Source organism: Kryptolebias marmoratus, linkage group LG15 (assembly GCF_001649575.2).
Source record: "Kryptolebias marmoratus isolate JLee-2015 linkage group LG15, ASM164957v2, whole genome shotgun sequence".
NCBI lineage: Eukaryota > Metazoa > Chordata > Actinopteri > Cyprinodontiformes > Rivulidae > Kryptolebias > Kryptolebias marmoratus.
This window is the reverse complement of record NC_051444.1, coordinates 9,516,328-9,539,782: the sequence shown is the minus strand read 5'-3', so window position 1 is coordinate 9,539,782 and position 23,455 is coordinate 9,516,328. Positions and strand designations below refer to the sequence as shown.

At 37.8% G+C, this 23,455-nt stretch overlaps 2 protein-coding genes across 2 annotated transcripts; both read right to left on the bottom strand.

The window, feature by feature from the left end:
- Nucleotides 1-213: 213 nt before the first annotated feature.
- mc1r (melanocortin 1 receptor) lies at nucleotides 214-6,863 on the bottom strand. The gene has a single exon (XM_037979805.1). The coding sequence runs from the start codon at nucleotides 4,347-4,349 to the stop codon at nucleotides 3,372-3,374; it is 978 nt and encodes a 325-aa protein (XP_037835733.1). The 5' UTR covers nucleotides 4,350-6,863; the 3' UTR covers nucleotides 214-3,371.
- A 155-nt stretch (nucleotides 6,864-7,018) lies between these two features.
- On the bottom strand, nucleotides 7,019-22,884 carry tcf25 (transcription factor 25 (basic helix-loop-helix)). Its single transcript, XM_017439756.3, has 20 exons — nucleotides 22,521-22,884; nucleotides 21,304-21,450; nucleotides 21,138-21,197; nucleotides 20,768-20,889; nucleotides 19,569-19,634; nucleotides 19,393-19,475; nucleotides 18,616-18,746; nucleotides 17,183-17,282; nucleotides 15,950-16,043; nucleotides 15,746-15,838; nucleotides 14,986-15,091; nucleotides 14,736-14,895; nucleotides 14,542-14,629; nucleotides 14,152-14,310; nucleotides 13,910-14,000; nucleotides 13,277-13,356; nucleotides 13,115-13,190; nucleotides 7,445-9,534; nucleotides 7,179-7,361; nucleotides 7,019-7,100 (listed from the first exon to the last, which is right to left on the bottom strand). Exons 1-18 carry the CDS (start codon nucleotides 22,734-22,736, stop codon nucleotides 9,367-9,369), a joined length of 2,040 nt encoding a protein of 679 aa, XP_017295245.1. The 5' UTR covers nucleotides 22,737-22,884; the 3' UTR covers nucleotides 7,019-7,100; nucleotides 7,179-7,361; nucleotides 7,445-9,366.
- Between the last annotated feature and the right edge of the window lie 571 nt (nucleotides 22,885-23,455).

Here is a 23,455-nt window from a genome sequence, read left to right as displayed (position 1 = left end):
ATGTACTAATCAGTCATTTAACAATAAGCTGTGACCCAAAATTAGTGGCAATATATTCTCTAAAGAACTAGTGATGGAAGTCAAACCTGCTATTACACTGAAACCAAACAAACCTATCAGAAAGACAGCAAATGTTTCAGGAATGTTGAGTTCTTCAGAAAAATGTCACGACTTCAGCAGATTCATTTTTCCTCTTTGTTCCTCTCCTTATTATATCTGTGTGTGTAATTGGGTTTTCACAGTCTTTTCTTAGCTGTTTTTTTTTTTTCTTGTCCCTTAGCGTTGTCTCCTCTGTCAATATTCCCTGTCTTCAGTAAAAACTGATGCTCATCGTCTCGTTTCACGACTGAAACCCATTCCTTTATTCACCAGGTTGTAAATAAATTCCTTCAGGCACTTCTGAGGCAAGATGATGAAGCTGAACTGGGATGGTGGGAGAAAGGTTTCAGGAAGTAAAAGGTGTAATACATGGTGTAGGCACTGTCATGGTTTGGGCACGTGGAACTTGGATATTGTGCTCGATCGTGATTCCACAGAGATGTGATTTAAAAACAAAGGGGGTTATGGCAGATAATTCATTGATATGATAATTCAGTTAGAGATTTGTTGTCATATTCTCAAAATATATGATTTAACATAAAATACATATCCACACAAATCATTTATAAAAATCTTTAGAAAGATGTTTTTTTTATTTTTTTTATTTTTTTTCCTTGAGGACAGGATAATTATTTATATTTATACTGGAAACTCCCTCCCCCTACGTTCAAAGCTGGTATTCAAAGTGACTGAACTTGATCATGAGTTTAAGAATTGGGTATTAAGGAAAGACGTCTCGGCTGTATTGGATATCAATAGCCTCACTGTCTGCTGACTGAAAAACATTTTTGATCAAACAATAATAAAGTTGTTGTATATAAATACCACGACGTCTAAACAAGTCTCAAGTTTTGGGTGTGATTTGCAGAGGAGCATAATGACTTTTGCTTTTGACCTTGTGTCCTGCAGAAATAATCTGATTAAATTTATATTTAGCACCACATCTGGCACTTTCGCCTTGTTGCTAACGGCAAAGTCTTTTTCGGAACAAAATTACATTAGAAATGTTGGGGAATGGAGATGTTCAGCTTCTAAATACAGGAAACATAACCTAGCAAAGACGCAGCAATGTGTTCAGAATAAAGAGGAGATAAATAGATTTGATGGGTGATCATTATAACAACGTGACAGTTTTCATTTATTTACCACAGCCTAACATTTTGGTCTTCGTTTATTAACAGTTTCAAGCTGGATTCAAACCTCCAACATACAGTACATTCATGATTATCATCAATAACTTTATTTAACCAGATGAAAACCCAGTGAGATCAAGATCTCTTTCACACGGATGATCAGTCAAGAGGACAGTGCCACACATCATAGAACGATCAAAATAAGACAATACTGGTACTAAACTAAAAGCTTAACTAAAACAATGTGATCTTCAGGTGAGGCCAGCTACCAAAACTGGGATATCTTAGGATTCAACACTCCTGTCTTTTGGTAATTTTAAAATAAAAATAAAAAAATAAAAACAAGTCTCTTTTCAGCTGTGTCAGATTCTGACCCATGGTCTGATACATGCAGTTTGTTAAATGGCTGATTAAAACAAAAGGCCTTTTTCTGACTCTACCGGCACTCAAATCAAATCCAACTGTGAGAATGGAATGAAATAAACTTTAAAAAACAAAAAACAAAAGACAAAATAACTTATGGGAAACTCCTTAACCAAGACAAAAGATTTCATTTAACTGTTGAGTCCCTAAAAGCTGTCCTGTTAATTATTCCAGCACCACCCCTCGGACCTCCTGCTGTCACTCTACTTAGTTCAGCTGGAGAACACGGCTAACGGCAGTTTAATTGGGCTGTGGCTGAAAGACACTGATGCCAGACTTTAGGGACCACGATATAATGGGTATTAGTGGTTTGCAGATCGTAACTTTTGGCAACAAATTTGAAACAGCAGTAGTCATTAATTTTGGCAGTTGCTGCATATTTATTGCATGTTATGCTGGGTTCCAGTCAGTGTTAAAGCTGCCATGTCCAAGCAGATAGCTTCAAGTGTTTGAATTTATTAGTATTATCAATAACATAGATACCAAAACAATTAAACACCACATTCACTGTTGAGAAAAGGATCTGTGTGCAGCCTTCAGGAGCAATAATAACTTGGCTGAAGTTGATATTGGCAGAATCTGTGTCCCCTTTTAATTTTATAACAAAAAAGAGCAAATATCTTGAAATTCAAAGGAATAATCCGCCATGGTGAGGAGTTTTTCTGACCTGAAACACCTTATTGTTATTGATCCTGTGTTTATTTTGGTGTCTGTGGAGAGAAGGACAGATCCTGATTAATCTGCCTGTTAGAATTTGTGCACACACATTCCTTCCGAGATAAATGCCTTGCCTCAACACCGGAACCGCCTCCTCCTCTGCTTTGGACTTTTCCAAGAATCCCACAGATCGAACTTTGATTTGCCTCCTTTCACAAACGTCTCATGGCGCGATGAGCCTCGGGCTTCAGGCCTTTCATGTGATCCATTTTCACATCATGTCTATTTTTCTTCCTTTCCTCAGTCACTTATGTTTTGAGAGACTGGTTCACACGCAACAAACCACCAGAAAGACCGCTAGCACTTTTTTTGAAGACGGTGCAGAAAGGTCCATCTTTTTTTTTCTGCGATTGACGCAAAAGAGCATCTCCAATTAAACCCTGAGCATCAATTATTCCTGTTTTTTTTTTTTCCACTAAACTCAGATTCAATCCAATGTGGATGCTGCTTATTCTCTAAACACTCATTCTAAGACAAAATAAATAAATAAAACTGAAAGTAGGCCTGAAAGATTAAAAAAAGATCTCAAAAACATGGCAACAGATTGCTCTACTACGCGCCAAAAATTCTTTAAAGCTTTTAAATATTGTTTTTTGTCAGCGGCCTAACATTTTATAGTTCGTGATTATTTCTATAGGAGAACTCTTGAACTGATCTTTTCTTGAGGCTTTTAAAAAAGGTAGAAGAAGGTCGAACATGACTTACAAAACGCAATTTAAACTGTTTTTCAGACTTAGTCCAGCGACTCCTAAAGTCTCTATAGTGACTCTATAGTAAACATGATAGAAGTATTTACAAGATATAAAAGTCCAGATGTTGCCCTGTGCTTAATGAAAGCCTAAAATAACAATAGTCTAATGCAATTTAAAAAAAAAACAAAGACAAGGAATTGATGCCAGTTCCATTAGTGCAAAAACTACAGTGTTGAACTTTTGAATGCAGCAAACCCAGATTAACATTCATGTCTTATTTCCGCTTCAGGGAGCAGAATCCAAACTGTCACACGCCGAAGCACCAGGAGCACAGGAGCAGCTCCTTCAGGGTTTTACGCAGCTCCTGGCTCCGGTACGCGTAAATGAGCGGATCGATGAGCGAGTTGCAAATTATGAGGATGAGAAACAGGTTAAAGTTCCGAAAGAAGCAGTTGCAGAAGGAGTTGGTGGGGCAGGCGAGGATGAGGATGAGGTGGAGGAAGAAGGGGCCCCAGCATACGATGAAGACCCCGAGCAGGATGGTGAGGGTGATGGCGCCCTTCATGCTCGTGGAGTGGCGCCTGCCCTTGTTGTAGGCGGTGATGCGCCGGGAGTGCACGTGCGCCAGCAGGAACATGTGCAGGTAGAGCACGGCGTTGAACACCAAGGTGGCGCAGAAGAAGGTGATGAGGCACACGATGACGGCGTTGTCGGTGTGGTAGACGATGAAGAGGATGCTGGAGGTGACGCTGGCCAACCACACCACGGCGATGATGGCCACGGCGCGCTGCGTGGTCATGATGCTGTGGTAGCGCAGCGCGTAAAAGATGGTGACGTAGCGGTCCGCCGCGATGGTGCACAGAAAGGAGAGCGACGACACCACCGAGCTGCAGATCATCACGTCGATGACGTTGTCCAGGTGGCGCAGCATGCCGGGGTGCACGTCCAGGAGGCCGTGGTCCGTGAGGAGCATGAAGACGGTCTCCACCACGTTGCTGACGCTGACGAGCATGTCGGAGACCGCCAGGCAGCAGATGAAGTAGTACATGGGCGAGTGCAGGTTGCGGTTCTTGATGATGGCCAGGATCACCAGGATGTTTTCCACCAGACTGATCAGTCCCAGCGCCAGGAAAAGTTCCTGGGGGATGCGGAGCTGAAAGCAGCCCAGCAGGTTTCCCTCTCCGACCGTGGAGTTCGTCTCGTTCTCATCTATGAAGTCAGCCAGCGGGCTGAAGTCCACGTGGAGGACGGAGGGGCGATGCAGGGAGCTGTTGGTCAGATCCATGTCTGACTTCTAGGATAACTGACAGTTCAGGCTGAGTGAAAGACTTTAGCAGGAAGTGAAAGTTCTATCAGTTTATGGTTCCACATTTGCTGTTTTATCAAACAACTCATCAAGGCTCTGATCATCCAGCGAACCTGAACTTCTTCATGAGATCTCATTTATTCCTCTTTTGTTTAGTAAAAGTCCAGTAATGGCAAGCAGGGGTGATGAGAGATGGCGCATGAGGTAACAAACAAACAAACAAAAAAACTCAAGTCCTCCCGGCTGTTATCCATGCAGCTCTTCTCTGATGTAGACCCATAAATAATCCAGGAACACCCTGCGCTCCCAGGTTATGGTTTGGACCCTCAAAGCGCTCCCGGTCCGCTCCTTCCTGAGCAGCTGGTTGGAGTTGGAGTGTGAATTGTTCGGGTAATTGTGAGAAAGATGCTGAGTGACTTCATCAAACTCCTCCTCCACCTCAGAGCACTTATTAACATCAAGAAGCAGAGACAGACGGAGCAGAAAAGCCAAAGCAAGCTAATAATTCATTTTGAAAATAAATTAGATTTAATTTTATTTGACTAAAGCGACCTTGACCCACTCGGACTTTGCGCACGTAATTGGGATTTACAGTTTTTGGAGTGATCTTACTAATAATCAGACAAACTGCAGCGACCACATATTTTTTTTCTGTCTGACCTTTGGCTCAAAGGTCACCAATACGTGACTGAAGGCATCAGCGCAATTCCTCTATTAGATCATGCGCTTGATCTTTACGCACGGATATTAATATGTTTTTGACGGCTCTCTCCAAACTGGAAATCATGGAAGTTATGTTACATGTCCTTTAGTGATTTTAAAGTAAACCTGGCTTGTTTTTTTGTTTGTTTGTTTTTTGCAACAATTGTTAGATCCCTTTCAGAAAGAAGTGTTGGTGTAATGAAGGACATTTCAAGGATGTGTAAAAAAGGTGTCTTAATTTGAAGCTAAAGTGAGAACAGTTGCAGTCTGTATCAGCAGAAAAATCAGCTCTTTGTATTTCAGGCGGGAAATATTTAACTTGTGAGGCAAATGAACCGTTTTGGACAATATTCTTTTGAGTCAGGTCTTAATCTCAACTGACTGGGATATAATTTTGCACAAAAGCATGAGTGATAATGTTTCCCAACAGTGTCATAAAAAATGTCTTAAAGTGGTGTCTTCATCTATTTTTGGTATTCTAAGCAGTTCTTTACTATAAGGAGGCTTTACCAATTTCTTCAAATGATTATAATTATGCATGAAAACTCATAATAAGGTTGTTGTAATTCATTGTGTTTTATATGAGCATAAATATAGTCTACGGGGTTAGGGCCATTTGGCTCAGGGCTAGGGTCAGGGTGTCCTCAGGGTTTAAGGGTATTTATTTTTAAAGGGTTGGGGCTTATAAAAAATGTGTCCAGTGGTTTAATCATAAGCAGCTGCTTAGATACTAGTAAACGAGACATGTTTAATTTATGTGTCAGTGTTTTCTTGCAAAAAAAAAACAACCACTTGCTGAGTTTTGTAGTAATTTGTACCTCTTCTGGTACAAATGTGACAAACATTTGCTTAAGTTCTAAAGCTTGCATTGTGCTGGCCATTTTTACTGAAAGGTACAAAAAATCTCTTTGGTGGGGAGGCAAAATCAGTTTAGTTTTGCTTGAAATTATTTTTTTAAAGTTTGAGTGTTGAGTCAGACAGCCTCTGAGCTCCTTACACACCTGACTTTATGTGAAAGCCTTTCTATAATTGCTGCTAAATCACATGAAAAGTTCCCCCAACCTCAACTATAGCTCCAGGTGAACTGCAACAATGACTTTATTTGGCCATCAAGGACAGCCACAAACATCATGTGGCTTACTAAGCAGCACAGTGACTGTATGGCTGCTACAAGTATGTACTGAGCAGGTCTAGTTCTTTCAAAGTTTGTCCTCTGTTTGTCTGGGAAGCTTTCACTGGTTCTTTAAAAACTACAATTCTTCATATTAAAAAAGTAAGTAAAAAGAAGAAAAGTAAGAAGAAAACTTACTGTTGTGAAACTGGGCTCTTTTCTTGCATGATAAGTTTGCAGAGAGGATGAGATAAGCACACCATGAGACACAGACTTTCTTTTGTCAAATTAAATTATGTTTGAGCTCTCTGCACACTGTCAGAGATCGCTGCATTCTACCCCAGAAATAATCATCTGAAAGAGCAGCAAGACAAGACTTAAAACAATTGGCCAGTAGAGAAAAAGTGACAGCATTGGTTAGAAATTATAAATCTTTGTTAGCGGAATGCTGGAAGAACAGTTCCAGCCCCAGGTTTCGGATGCCGCAAAATACAAGCCATTATCAAGGTCAAGAACTTCTGAATGAAAGTGTAGGTGAAACCTTCAGTTCACTAATCAATTTAGCCAAATTCAAGTGGAACAACTTGTAAATAATCGAATTGTGGTGAGTCAACCCAAATTTAAATGTTACCCTTTGCCAAACAGATTAAGATAAGAGGTGATATTATAGATCTATAAAGAAGTAAAGATTGAGCTAAGATAGGATGTGCAAAAAAAAAAAAGTACACAGTGCAGACTCAAGAAACTATGAATGTAATGTCACCCAAATTTGAGTTTTTGTCATGATGTTTTCTAATTTTCAAACCCACATGCAGAGTTAAACAGACAACCGGGAAAAAGTTTAGTGAGTTTATTGAGAAGGTACGGGTTTTCACTTTGACAGGTCCAAGGTGTAAGTGGCTGGCGCGTCTGGATTTCTGCAGCACAGGAAGACTGGTTAGTAGAGTTCTGGTTATGGCGGAAATGTCAGCAGCGGCTGAAAAGTCCGTTCTTACTTGAGGGGTAGTGTTCAGAGCAAAGGGAGGAAGGTACCGGATCACCGGAGTCTGGTTCTTGCCGGGTGGGGAGATGGTGCGGGTGGAGAGGCTGCTGTGGAGGGCGGACAGGTAGGTTCCGGACCCCGTGGAGGAGGCGTGTGGGGACGACTGCCGACCAGGAGATCCGAAGAAGAGGGGTAGCTGGGGAGGAGGCACACACAAAGAATCACTAGGTTTGTCACAACAGAGAAAGCACAAGGGAATCTAGCTTAGGCCTGAAGTACCATTACTGGCTAACGCTCTGGCGCTGAAGTGTCGGCAGCTCTCCACTCATATACTCCTCCACAGCTGATGGGATGAGCCACAGGTGTGCTGAGTCCCAGTACCCTGGTCACGCCCCCAGGAAGACTCAGCCTCTGCCCTGCCTCTGGTGGAGAAAAAAAAACAAAAAACCACCCCAGCTCCAGATCCCGACAGTTTTTCTCTGTAATGTTTTGTCATTTAGCCATGTGGTGATGGTGGGGTGGGGTTATGGTGTGACTGCAGAGTAGAGATGATGGATCAGATCAGGGAACAGTGTCAGGTGGGACCGATTGAGAACAAACTATGGTGTGTTTCAAATCAACACCCTCTTTATTTTGAAGTAGTGTGCTGAGAACGGAAAGTGTGACTCTACCACCCTAAAAAGAAGACAGCAAAAAAAACATTTGTGTGCTAAAAGAGCTGCTCTGTGTTCATGTGAGAACGGACCTTATTGATCCATTTTTTTAAAGGGTCTGAATAAAGGATAAAATAGGAATCTAGATCTTTTGAAAGACAAAAGACACCAAGTCTCCATCAAACTGAGCAATGGTGTCCCTCAAGGATGTAAGCTCAGTCCTTTGATTTTTAATTTGCTGACACATTAGTGTTGTCCTGAATTCAGCTCATATCAACCTATTAGGGCTGCTGACAGAAGCCTTAATGAGCTATAATTTCTCCTCTTAATATTCACCAACATTTGGTCACATTTGAGAGCATCCTGACAAACCTTAAAGAGGATTGCTAACAGAGTCACGAGGTGTCACTATTCTCGAAAAGCCCTCATTATTTGAAGAGTCTAATTCTCCCCTATCCCATAACCTCCCACCATCAGGAAAATGTTCAATTGAATCAAAAACAATCCTCAGGCGATAAAGCTCCTAAATTTCCAGAAACACTCATGTAGACAAAAAAAATGTAGTTTACTTTAGTATATAGTGAAGTATTAGTTTCAACAGAATCCAATGGTAATTTATTATTTACAGAAAATGTAAGAACTAATATTTATTGTGATGTCTCAGTTTACATCAAGTTACTCATTTCTTGCTTTTGTGATTTTTTTTCTTTTGTTGTAAAACTGTTCTGATGATCATCTGGTACAAAATCAATTAAAGTTTGACAGGTGAATGTACCTTTCATGAAAATAAATGTCATTGCTCTTTTGCTTACCACATATTATACAGTATATATATACTGTATATCACAACAAATTGTGCAGGATCACTATTGTTGCAGAATTCCCTTAAATTTCAAATACTCTTCTAAAGATTTAGGTTGTAATATTTCAAGTTTCAAAGTTATTTTCTGCTAATTAAAACCGAGGAGATCTCAGTGACTTCACAAGTGCCACAAAAATTTGCTAAATTTGTCATTTGAAGTAACAAAAACTAAAAGAAAAATGAATTTACTGAAGTCATATTTAGCAACAAATGTTTTCATTGTACATAAAGAGCAAGTTAATTTGTTTCAAGTATCAGGAAATACTTTATGAATGCTGAAAAACAAAATTTTGAACTTGTGATGTTGAACTTTAGCTGAGCTGAAAACAAAATAAATTAAATAATTACACTTTGGTCTAACCTCATAAAGACGCCACTCTGTGAGCATTAAAACCAGAGAAATGTGCTCAGTATGTGTGTGCCACTAAATTATTGAAAAAGCCTTAATCTAAAACTAAATCTTTGGTAAGAACATTGTTTCAGCTGGTGATCTGCTGTTTAACAGATGAAGAAAATTATTCCAAACTATTTGAGTGGTCATGAAATTAAGTTTGAATTCAACATTTGGAAAGTGTGACAATTAAAAAAGTCCCGCTGCCTCTTTTCATAGACACAAAACCCTGTATTTGATTTTTTCTTTTTTTTTTACTTTTTATTTTATTTTAAATTGTTTGCCCACTCTTCCCTCAGTCCCATTCCTCGTCATCTCTGTAGGGGTTGTCTTCTCTGGGCGGCTCCTGAAACCGGATGTTAGCCAGCATGTCCCTCATTGCCGCCATCAGACGATTTACTTCTTGGTTCAGCTCCTGGCCGGCTCGAGCCACCTCCATCTCATCCTCCTGCCTCGCTCCACCCTTAAGAAAAAAAGGAGACATTAACCAATATACAAAATTATAATGTCTACTCCTTTTCACATATTTGTCTTCTGTCAAATTCCTACATCTGTAGGACATGGTTAACAAATTTTCTTTCTAATAGTTTATGATATGTTTTTTTATTTACAATAAAAAACATTTAATAGAACACCTTTAACTCTGAGGCTCCATTTATGTTATTCTTAAAATAACACCAAGACTATATTTTTCTTCCCCTTAACTATATATTTCTTATCTACATTGCTATTTCTTCCTCTCCATACGTAGATAATTTTATCATGAAGGATGAACTATCTAGATGGAATCGTGCCGGGGGCACATCTGCTAACATCTGTATGTGTGGGTGACTTTAAACATGGCAGAGGACTTCGACAACAATGGAGAAAATGCATCATATTTATGGTATCCTGAGTAGACGATGCTTTATGTTAGCTTAAGCACAACATTTAAGCAACTTCTTAATGTATTATAATAATATACATTTAAAAAGATAAATAATTTGTTAATATATTCCTGTTTAAAGTGATTTAAAGTTAAATCAGGGTCACACATGCAACATCCTTTATCCGTTCATCCAATCTTGTTTTTAGACAAGGAACATATATGGGCATGTAATTCTGTGCAAAAGTTTGTAACCCATTGCTTTTTTATTTATTTGATTCTTAAAGTAAAGAATAAAATAAAAACCTATTTTAATTGTGATGGCTGGTAATTAATTTATATTCTAATGCTTGAACATTGATAGCTCTACTAATAAAGTACTAAATGAAAGCATTTATCGTACATCTTTTTCTTTTTAACGATGTAACGGTCAGCTCTTGTGATTAAAGATATCTAATGTGCAGATTTGTATATTTTCTAAGCCTGCACCATCTTCTATGCCTGCTGGAGGGCAGTAAGAAGGTGGCAGCCAAGAGGAGGCTTATCAAACATAATAAACTGGTGAGAAAGGCTGACACTGTGCCAATGGATACCCTGGAAAGAGTGGCTGATTGGAGAAAAATGGCCAGACTTCAGTCCATCAGTAATAATGCTGATCACTCCCTTCACAGTGTCGAGGGTGAACAGTAAAGCACTTTTAGCCACAGAGTGAACCCCTCCAACGTGTTTACTGGAAATCCTGCCTCCCTCAGAGCCATTAGACTCCACACCTCCTGCCCCCATCACCCACCCACATTATAAACGGTATCTTTAGTTCCCCATGTATCACATGGGAAATCCTTGATAACAGGTTCAATAATTAATGTTGGTGCTACTGACTAGCATTCTGTTTCTGTGCATTAACTAGCAGAACAACACTCCACTGTGCAATATTTATATGACTTTAAAACTAATCTCTGTCCTGAACACATCTTATTTTATCTCATTTTATTTTGTGTTTGTTTGTTTGTTTTATTTCTTATTTTATTAGTTTTTTTAACTTTTCCGTTATATTCTGCACATCTTAATTTGAACTTTTTTGCATATACACTGCTCTTTGTGCTTACAGGTGAGGTGTAATATAAGAAACTTATCTTTGGGATGAATTAAGTTTTCTAATTCTGTTAATATTTAGTTAAAAATGTTCTAAATCATCCACTTTTCTATATATTTTCTTATGTCTCTCTAGTCTCTCTAAAGAAAGAAGATTATATTGCTGAAATTAAACTGCATCAAAGTTTTCCTTTGTTTGTTGAAATCCTGTTTTAAGGGCAGCACAAACACTCAAAATGTATAAAAGTTTCATCTAGATAGTGTCTATTCAATTAATTTAATATAATCTGTCTGTCTAATTCAATTTGAAACAAAAGCCAATAAACATATTAGTATGTTCAACTATAAAAAATGTTTTCTGTGCTGAACCATGAAGCTAAAATGTGTACAGATTTGTTTATTACACAGAGGTAATATGTTAAAATACTGAAATGTAGTAAAATAGTTTTGAGTGCGTGGAGTGAGAGGAGAAATAAAAGTGTTGTTTTTGTCCAACACATCAGGCTACATTAAATATCACCTTCACACAATGAATCTGAGCTGTCCTTTCACATCAGAATGTCTCCTGCCTCATGGGTTTATTACACTGTAATCTGTCATCTGAAACTAATTGAAAAACAAAGCAGTCCATTCTCATTTGCTGCTCTATTAAACTAAATATCCAAGTTAATTCAGCTGATTACAAATACTTCAATAAAAAACTGGAACATGAAACGTTTCCACAATTTTTATTCTTTTTTCGTCCTCTAAAGATTTCCTGGGAAGCACAGACTTCTTCAAAACAAATGACACAAAGTAGTTATTTTAATCAAATGTTTTGAGCGTAAACAACTGTAAAGTTTTCTCTCCAGTTTATCACTTCTTCTCATTTATTTTTTTGGACCAAATAAATCTGTGACCCGACTTCGGATAACTGATTGAAGACAGATGAAGGGAAATAAATACACGTGGGCATTAAAGATGAAAAGAGAACATTCTGATAAGATTTCTGTGAAAATAAACCCCTTGACTTGTCTCTGTAAAGTGACACTGAGAACATGCAGTGAATGAACTTCATTTATCGAAGACAGCAAAAGGCAAACAACTTTACACTTACTGAATGATCTTATTGTTTTATTCCCCCCTGACAAACTGGGAAACGGAGGACAGATTTAACTGCAAAAAAAAGGTCATGTGTCTTTTTGGACACTTTTTCAGTCGTCCCTTGAGGGTAGCCATGAGCCTTTGGAGGAAATGTTCCATCAGTCAAGGATGTGATATTTTTCTCAGAGCTTTAAGCAGCTCAGATGTTTCCACGAGCCCTGCAGGGTGCTGTGACTAAATGCTTATATCTGCGTAAGCCTTTTTTTTTTACAAGAAGCTTCTAGCATCACAACAGCATTTGGGTACACAATGTCATAAAGACTCTCAGAAGCTATTTGCCCATCTCACTCCAGATGGTTTTTGAGGTTTTGATCTGGATATATTCATAAAAATTACTCACTAATCCACAAAACATAAAATCAGACCCCTAGCTATAAAAATAAAAAAACAAAAAATGTAATAATCTTGTACAGGCGCTTGTGGCACAAGTTCTGCTCACCACTAAGAGATCACTCGGATCACTTAGCCAAGTTTCTCCTGAAACTGAAATACTTCAGGAATTGTAATTGCTGCAGATAATCCCACCATCTTAGAGAAATTAAAACTGATTCACTTTACATATTTGGGCGCAGGAAGTAACAATTCTGGACACAGAGTAAAAAAAAAAAAACAGTTTCAGACAAATGACTTCAGTCTGCAGGGCTTAGAGCTGCTGATCACATGGTGTCTCCACATGCACGGCATGAGATCCTAATTAGTGTTTTCTGTTAGTCAACATCTATGCAGCCATCTCCACATATATTAACACAGTTTGTTCTTTAGGTCTGAGGACTGACAGAACCACAAACAGTAGCTTCTGAACAAACTTAGGGTCGTTTTAAGGCGTATTTATCTGAAATAAGTGTCTTTTTTTAAAAGACCCACACAAACCACAGCTATTTACTCTTTTACCAGACATCCTAACCCATCGGACCCGTTTCATTGCCTTTATGCAACAACTCACCTGAAGATTGAAGTTTGGCATCAGCGAGCGGATAAACAGCGACAGCGTGCTCTCGTTGGAAGCGCCGACATTCTGCCTGCACGGGAAGACGCCACGACACAAAAACAGAGTTTTCTGAATGTTCAAAAGCAACTAAGATTATGAAGCATGTTTCTTCATCACCTCTCAGGTCTGGTGTATGATGTCACTGAGTCGAGCGGAGGCAGAGGGTCAAAGCCCATCACAGGCTGGGTGGTGACCTCCTGAGGAAACAAATACACAACTTTAGGATCTTCTTCAAGTGGAGCTTGTTCATACGCAGTGGGAAAACTGCAACTTTATAAGGAGGATACAGATGGAAAATGAAAAGGAATTTTCTAAAGAAAGTGAGAAAGTTGGTCTATGCCGTTGTGCAACTACATCATCAAATATAACAAGGTTTAATAGGCTTAAACAAAAGAAGAAGTAAGATATAAGCTCCCTTCATTCTCTTCTGCTGCATTTTCCAAAATCCCTGCAAAGAGAAGGTTTCCATGAGCTTTTATAAACCTGTGACAGCTTGAGAGGAATAAAACAGGTCTGTTCAGTATTACACTTCACTTGATGTCTCGTTCAGTCTCACACAAATGGCAAATCCCCGACATGTGGACTGTGGTTCTCCTCATCACTCCCACAGGCATGTGTAAATAAAGCGTAACGAAGATTAACGCACGAGTGAGCCATGATGTCGCTGTAGCAGAGGGAAGAAGCCTTCTCGTCTTAAAATGGTTTTAGAGCAGCTTGTGCCAGAGTTAGTAAAATCTGATGATTTCTTACTAGAGGCAGGGTGGAGGTGGCTTCTTTGATTTCAGAGAGGATGACATGGCGATGGATGTTTCTTGGTGCACTCTGGTACCTCTGCTTTCTCCTACAATGTAAAAAAAAAAACATGAAGTGAATAAATCCTTGTAACACCTATTTCACTTTTACTAACAGAATCAAACAGCTATCAAACAGTCCTCTTTACAATCTGTTATCTGCTTTTTTCTGTTTTGTTGTCCAGATAGTGGGAAACGTACTTGTTTTGGCATTCCTCCACGTACGGGTCTTTGACATCCACTCGACTCAGCACCTCCTTCACAGACTCCTCCAACCAGAGCATGACCACCGCCTCCCTCCACAGGCTGTATGTCCTCCCGACGTACAGAGCCGTCAGCTCAGCCAGAGCCGGAGGCTGCCTGGGGCAGGAAGTGGAGTGATGAGTTTCAAAGTTAGTGGAGGGGGAAAAAAAACATTACAAACAACAGAAACTGAAACAAATATAAACTAAAGTCATTAGGTCCAGGAAATGATCAGTGGCAGTTCTACTATGAATTTGTTCTGATTTGACAGTGTAGGAGAATAAATTATAGCAAGCTTAATTGATTTAACATTTGGAAAGAAATACTTAGTAAATAAAGAATGCTTACCCTATCTGACTCTTTGGGCCAAAGAAGTTATGTGAGCTGACTGCAGCATCTGGCTGCACAGTGCACAGATCCAATAAAGGCATCAAGACTGCAAAAACACACGTGAAGCTGCATAAAATGGTAACAAATCAATGTTGTCGAAGTCTTTTGAGTTCTGTTTCTGCGTCCGACTCCCCCTGAGGGTGGGAACTGACCTCCAGGGAACATGATAAGAGCACTCTGGAGCATCTGGTCAGCTTTTTGTTTGTATTTGTCGGTTTCTTCAGGCTCCAGATCCTCCTGCTGACTGAGGTGGAAATGGCAAAGTGCACAGGAGAATGCAAAGTTTGGCAGCTGAGAAAGATTCCTGTACTCCTGAACGCAAAGAGAAATCATTTCAGTGACAGATGAAAGGGTTACGAGTGGCACACTGACATGTAAACATGAACCAACGGCACATTTTACCTCCCAGTCTTGGTACAACTGAAGGAGAGACTTGTACTCTCTGGAGCGCAGCATCAGGAAATCAATGAGGAGAAGCATGCAAAGTGGGTCCGAATCTGGGTCCAAACTGTGAGGAACAAAACCACAAGTTAATGAACCCTTCGAGTGTTTAACACAGGATTTTTAATGAAATATTGAGGTAGAATTAACTTTTCTGAGGTGGTACATAAAAGTAACGTGAAACAGGCTACCTGAATTAAAAATAATAAAAAAAAGAAACTTTTTTCATTGGTATGTGGTTAAAACGGGCGATGTTGATTAGTCTTACATCTAAAACTTTGGATCAAATAAACTAGGCTGTGTAATGTCATTAGAAGGGAAAATGAGAAAAGTTTTTGTTAATACATTTTGTTATTTTCATTAGTCTTTAATCTTTTAACTGAATGCAAATAAAAGCTTGACAAATTTGTTTCCCCCCAAAAAGGTTTTATGGTTGAAAATTACTTTTGTGAATAAACTATGATGCACACAGATTACAGCAATCAGCTGTTTGTGCTTCTAAATAATGAAAATAGATATTTGACATTAAAATAAAAAAAATAAAAATACACCTCAAACAAAACATTTCGATTATAAACAGAGATGTGGCTTAGTTGGTTTAAAAAAAAAAATCTAGTAAAATAAAATGATTTTGCCATTTTCTTTGTTCCTTCTAATTTGAAAATTTGTACAGTTTTGCATTCGTCTTTAAATGTTTGACTTTCTCAGACTCTTCTTGTACCTAAGGATCAGTTTGCAGAACTCCAGAGCAGTCCGTGGACATCCTCTCTTCTCCAGGAACATCATGTGCTTATAAAGAGCCAGATACAACGCTCTGCAAACAAAGATTATCGAGTTACCACGCTGCTGTGAGCATAAAATACAGTTTATGGTAGAAACAATAATGTAGGGTTAACATAAGACTAGGAGAACGGAAACAACCAACCTGTTTTCAGGTCTCAGATAATCCAGCCTGCTGGTGCCTGATGTCAGGCTGAATAAAGGATGAAAAGCACACTCAAAGCTGTACAGAGCTCTTTCTGTAGGAAAAAAAAGATATTTGTTCTTATTAATTTATAATCAGAAATACTACCGCTGACTGGGAAAAAAACAGCTTTAGACAGGAAGCTGTGTCAAAAATAATCATTAACTAATCAAATAACCATAAAAATAAAAATACTAAAACTGAAAACCACTGTCTTCCTTCTGTCCTGCAGTAAAATCCAGCTGATGGCATGTCATTGAATTATCCAGGGAAGAAGACAAATACTGTTTGTTAAACTATCCCTCTGGTCTTCCACATAGACTATTTTGGATAACCGGTTAGGAACAGTGTCTGCGATAAGAAGCGTGAAGTCTGACTCGTTAACAGTGACTGGCTTGTTGGGTCACCATCTGCAAAAATCGCACAGCTCTAAAATTAGTTAACCAGATAAACAAGAGCAACAATATTTCTGGCTAAAATCACTCTAACTGAAAGAAAAAACAATCATACTAAGCATAGGAAAACATAAATCTGCTGGTTTTTGTGCAGCAATATTTTTTTTCCCCTGAGATAATCTCTGTTAACTGTGAAAATGTAGAGTGACACTTGTTCAGTGATAAAGAAGTGGTTTGCAGGATGAATTTGACGGTGCAGAGATATGATTCATCTTTGTTAAATAACAAATAAACTGCTTTTTAAGTAAAACTGTTTGAACTTTACTGTGACTGAAAATCACAGATTTTACTAACTTTTTTTTTCCTAATCCTTGAAGTGATGATTAAAAAACACGCCACACAGCAAAGTATTTTCTAAAGGAGAGTGTAAGTTCATGTTGGTTACAAAATCTATTGTCCAAAACAAATGAACACATTTGCAACAGGAGGAGTTTCTGTATTAGGCAAGCAAAATAGAAAATCCCAGCAGGCTGCATGGACACACTAACTAATAAACTGTTTCAACGATGAAATGCTTCATGTTTGACTCAAACAACTCACCAAAAATGATTTTTTTGTCCCCAGGTGTAATATTGATAATGGGCAAATTCAAAACAAATCAGTCAGTTTGCTCCTAAACCACAATATACTGAACGATGAGGCTGAGACTAAATTATTATGTTTAAATCTTCTGAAAACACAGTTTTATACACGAACTTTAGGGCGTCTCCACGGCTTGAAGGGAAACCATGATCCTCACCGATGAGGTCTCTGGCCATTTCTTGATCCTCCTGAATCCGGCAGACATCAGACAGCTGCAGCAGAGAATCGATGTGGTACGGGTTGAGCTGAAGCAGGGCCTGCGGTGAGAAATGAAGAAGACAATAATCAGTTTAACAGAGCTGGATGGAAATATACACATCGTTTCTGGGTAAAGTTGTGAGGCGCAGAGTAAGTAAGGCCTTTGTGTTCAAACACTTCACAGGGCCTATAAAAAGTATTTCCCTTTATTTTGGTGTTTTGTGCTTTTAATGCAGTCATAATACAATCGTGATCAATAATAAATGGCCTTTTTTTTTTTACAAAGAATTCAAAGAAATCTTTAATATAAAAGTGAAATCAAATTTTTACAGAGTAGTGCCATTTAAATACAAATATGTAATGTAAAATAAGTGATTGCATAAATATTCACCTCCTTTAAAGTGGCTGTCCTAATTCAGCTCAGAGAAAATATTATTGAAAAGTCAGGGGATGGATACAGAAGGATTTCCAACTCACACATCCCCAGAACTTCTGTTAAATCCATCATTAAGAAATGGAAGGAATATTGGACATGTATATATATATATATATACATGTCCAATATTCCTTCCATATATATATATCACTGATTCAGATTTTGCTGAGTCAAGATTTGACTGTTTTAGATTAACAAAAAAATAAATATTAGCTAACAATTCTAAATTAAATCCTGGTAATAAGACATGCCTGAGATAGTTTCTAATGGTTTGTAGGAGGATGATTACTATGAGTTATAACCAGGAACAAACTACAAATCCGCAAAAGTTAGCCAGCAGCTTTTCCAAGCACACTTGAGGTTTTGAATTACGTAACATCAGCCCAGTTGGAAAGAGCTGATGGAAGAAGACCTGCTGAATTCAGATAGCTGTAAAACGACCACAAGAGTAAATAAAAGACGTCCATGAAGACAAACTGCTGTGGACAACAGGGCTGGAAAAGTTCCCTCTGTAATCATTTTATCTGTCTGACAGGCAGTAACAAAACACCTTAACTGTATTATAATGTAAACATATTAATATCAAAACTAGAAGTAGATGTTTAACTTCACAGGGATATCAAGCTTTGACTTCTAGTGTGCTCCTTGAGATCTGATTAATGCTACTGCACAGATAAATATGGCTCAATACGCATTATCTTTGCCATTTAGATTTGCCCACTGGCATGCCTGCATTGTAAACTTAGCAGTAAGCTTTTTACAACACAAACCTTTCTTTGAGTATGTAAAACAATGACAACAATTTCAGAAAGCAGGACTCATTAAATGTACATCAGCACGAGACAATAAGTAAATCTGACAACATTTATTATGCATATTTCCAGGTCCAATGTCATCATGACACACAGTTCCTTTTCAAAGGCTAAAATGCGGCGTACGCACAGAGGAAAACTTACAACAATGTTGTTAGGATCCATGGACTCGACAGCATCCAGGAACTTGAACTGGACTTGTTGATAGTCCCGACCATGTTCGAAGGTGAAGTACTGCAGGCCGTTCTTTGACTCCAGTAAGGTCATTGAAATTCCTGAGAGACATTAATCACAAAATAAAATAAAAACAATTACCTACACATATGCAAAGTTCTATTACTGTTTTTTTTATATTTTATATTAATTATTTACATAACTTTTTCTTTTCCTACATTCGCTGACTATTGGGTAAAATGTCTAACAGACAAGACAAACTATAGAGGCTTATATGAGCAAAATGAAACCCACTCAGTCCTCAGAAATCTGATTTATACGACTAAAAAAAAACTGGTTACAAAACAGGGAATTCAAGCACAACTGCTAAATGTTCATGGAAATATAAAAAGTCATGACTTTGATCTTGGTAACACAAAAGCATTAAAGTTATTCACCAATTTTAAATTTTGTAAATTAATTAGAAAAGATTGAACAAATTACTAAATGCCTCAAACACAAAACTCTGGGTTCTGATAAAGTTGTGTTTCTAGGTTTCATAACAACCTAAATTGAGGTTTATGGAATCAAGTTTTCTGGTCACTGATGACTTTCAGTGTGTTCACAATGAGGCAGTCTTTATATTGACGTCATTTTTTCCAGAGAAGAAGTTGGGTTATATCACATCTTTGAATCTATTTTTTTTTAACTTTGTTGTGATTTACTGGATGATTCATCAGAACTGTCTGATGATCTAATAAAGTTCACCTGGGCGGCTGAAGCGAGGCCAACTGTCCTTCGGGCTGGTCATCCAGGTGCTGCGGTGGAAATGTCTGTTTCTTTGACGAGGTCTGGTATTTAAAAAAAACACATAAAGAATTTATTCTATTTCATATATCAAAATAACATAAGGTATTTAAATTCAAAAGGCTTTTGGTTTTTACCTTTGATCCCCTAAAACAGCTCGAGCACCAAAGTATCTCTTCAGCTCAGTCTCCGGATTGAGATTTCTAATAAAAATAAAAGCACAGAAATTCACTTTGAAATACTAATATGTACGAAAACACAACATGGACCTGCAGAAGAAATACAGTCTGAATAATAATCTGATTTGTAAAACAATAATAATAAAATAAAGTCTCAAAACTGGACAGACAACAGATAAAGTCTGACTATGAGAGCAAAAATGGAAAATATTTTGGTCTGTTTTGAGCAAAGAAAATTTTTACATTATCACCCGTGTTTCCAATTATATTCAAAAAAAAAGAAAAAACTTAAGTCTTGTTAGATTTTCTTGGTAGCAACATGAAAAAAAATCTGTGAAATGCCTCTGTGGCTGATGACTTACTAAACAAAGTTTACAACGACTAAAGGTTATTTTCTACTAAATACATGACTAGAGTTTACATTTCTAACTGAGTTACAGCAATAAAAACAACTTGGTTTTGTGGAGGTGGTATTACATTAATGAAAACGTGTTTTATGTCGACAGGTGTTTTAGTTTTAAAAAGGTCGTTGAAATATCCGGCTCTAAAGTTACTGTTTGTGAAACCACCAGAATGTGTGTAATTCCCACAATCTTTAGCTTTTTTACCCCCAGAATTTAAAGATTTTATTCAATGTAGCACTTCACTGGTCATCTACAGGCCACATTAATTCACTGTTCACTTCAACATGTGAGATAGGCGCCACCATGTGGTAGCTTTAAGGATTTACAGAATCACAAATGGTGTTAGGAGACGGGTGTCATATATATATACATATTTGTTTTGTTTCTCTTCTTCTTCTTTCAGCTCATTATGTAATAATTACTAGATTGAGTCTTGTTAAATGTAGGCAACAGATTTTAAGGGGTGTGCATGAAAAGCAGAGGGTTGTATTCATTTTTATGCAGAGATCTCCACACTCTCACGATCTATGTCAAGTCATATATTTTGTCTGAATAAAAGAAGTTGGATGCCAGGGGTTTGTGTAAGCTCAGTGGTTAGTGCCTCAGGCTGTGGGTTTGAGCCCAGGTTGTGTCAGGGAGGGCATCCAATGCAATTGCCAAATCTTTTGTGCGGGTTTTCTCCCTGTCACAATCCCTTCAGAAGGGAGAAGCTTAAAGAAAAACAACAACAACAAAATAAGTCAGCATGCCCACCTGTGCTCCACGTGTAGCACTGATTTTCTGTTACAGCCTCCACAATCCTCACTTTGTAGACTCAGACTTTTGGACTGCTCCAGGTTCTCCAGCAATAAATCAATGTTTTCTGGTTCTTCTCCCTAATAACAGTTTGAAAAAAACATAGTGAATGCATTGTGACATTTACCTTTTATTTGACTGCCAAGAAAAACAAAGATTTTGTAAAATAATGTACTGACTCACTGAATAATTTCTTCAAGTCAATGTTATTAAAAATGAAATATAATCTTTATCAACCAATAAGGTCCAAACTCATTTTTACTAGTTACTGTAAGTTCAAGTAAAATGCTGCAGCTGTCATGTCAAAAGAGATATTCAACAAATTTACTTGTCCATCTTCTGATGTCACTTTTGTTTTCTTCTTTTTCTTCTTCTTTTTTACTCCAGACTGTTGGAGAAAACAGACACGATGAGGAAAAGATGCACAATTAGATCTGAATATTTTAGTTAATCTGTATCTTTTTACATAGAAATGTTATTTGTTGCAGTTTTACCTTAGTGGAAACATCCTCATGGTTTTGATCTAGATTCCCACTGTCTTTGTTATTATTCTTTCCTGTGCCACTTGCTTTATTTTTCTCTGGTTTCTCTGCTTCTTCGTCAGGTGAAATTTTCTCCACCTCATTGTCTGCATCACAAATCTATTTAAAAAAAACAGGACAACACAGAGTAAAATGTGATTCAGTTAAGTACAAACAGCACAAACACATAAACAGTGGAATATAAATTGTTCTGTTCTGCCTTTTAACATCAAGTCATCGTCTGCTGAGTTCACATCTACAACACAACCAAAGTCAGATTCTGTTTATGGACAACGTTGGTACAATTGATGACAAAAACAGAAACCAGAAAATTCTGAGGAGAAGTGTAAAAAAAGTTGGATCTTACTGTTGGAAATCTAAAAAGAAGCTATTGGGAATGTTCTTCAACCTTTCCAAAATCATTAAAGCCAATGAACTGACACAAAACAGAGACACAATACAACACATTTTGATTTATTTAAATCATCTCACAAAATTAAAGTGTCTCTAAATAATCCACATTTTATTTTACTTAAAGAGCGTTCCACTTCCAAAAGTAACCACTATTTCAGTTTTAAGCATTTCAGTAAGATGGGATCTAGATTTGTGTTTTTGAATGGGTCTGATGAATGGGAACCGATTCTATCATGAAGACATTTTGTGACAAGCTGTAAATTTTGTTTTATTCAATTTACTGTTTCATATCAAAGTCAGAGAAAAGTTTACATATCTCAGGACAGATATTAACCAAGAATCACAAGAAACTGTTTCAGAGCAGCTATAACTAACTTAGTTTATTATGGCCCTGTAAAGGACTTAATAATATTTATGTTAAGGATATGCCTATTTTGTGTTAAGACCCCTTATGGGAAGTAAATGGTGGATAACAGTGGATTTGTTCTTTCATTTGCAATCAAAACTACTTTAATTTTTTTTTATTTTCAGCTGCACTAAAATTCAGCCTTTGAAATTTCTTGCAAGAGAACACTTTGGACCTCTTTTTTCGGTTTAAAACAACTAGTAAGTTTAAGAGAAATTCAGCTAACCCTCCTGAACATGTAGTAAATAAAGTTAGGTAAGACCTACAGTTAGCCTGTTAGCAAACAAGCTATAAAGCTAATGTAAACAACTGTCAAGAAAGGACAGATTTTCCAGCCATGTCAGTGGTTGAGTGTTTTCAGTCACTTTACCAGCTCATAGATGTTGCTGATGTTTTTCTGAGCCTTGTTTTTCTTTCCCTTTCTGCCTTTGCTGTTAGAAGGAGGAGAAACAGTAGCCGAGTCCAGCTGCTCCTCCTCGGTCTCGGCTTCAGCCTGCTCCTCCGGACTCTCACCCAAATCCCCGAGGTCCAGGGCCTCCTGACCCCGCTGCTTCCCTCTGAGCCTCCGCAGAGCCCGGGTCGACATTCCTCAGTGATTAGAAGTCACGTACAATCCAGTATTATTATTTTTTTTAAGTAAACTTGTGTTTAACAGCTGACAGACAACACACCAATGATGTGAGGATAAATTTCATAGGGTTTCTTTTTCTTCTGCTAAATATTCACCACCTCTAAATATCACACTGCCCTCTAGAGGATACTTTAAAAAGTACAGAGCCCCGTAAAGGTCACGTAAAAAATAAATTATTGCGAGTTAAGCAAGTTAAGCGAAACATCTTTTCATTTGTCCATATTGTTATATTAATAAAACATGCATATTATTATGCACAACAATATAGTGCATTATCTATATATGAGTGTAACACTTCTTTCTCACATTTCAATTTCCTGTGTATGTTGAACTCAGGTATTCAGCCATTGATGTTTATTGTGTTCAATTTTCATAGTTGCACAGTGATTTGTTTTCTGTATTCAGGTTTTCTATCTTAAGCTTTTACAATTTTGCTACACTACAAATCAACCAAGGCCTTCTGTTTTACGATTTCTGGTCCAATGCTGCCTCCTTCAGGGTATCTTTGGCATGTTCAGCTTCTACTATCTTATAATAATACTTCCAACTTTCATAATGGCGTCAGATGCTTAGAGGTTTAACTTTTACCTGTTTACATTTGTGAAAGCTTAACTTCTTAAGCAGCTCCAACCAACAGCTTTCAGCTTGCAGCATGCACACAGTTTTTTTCACAA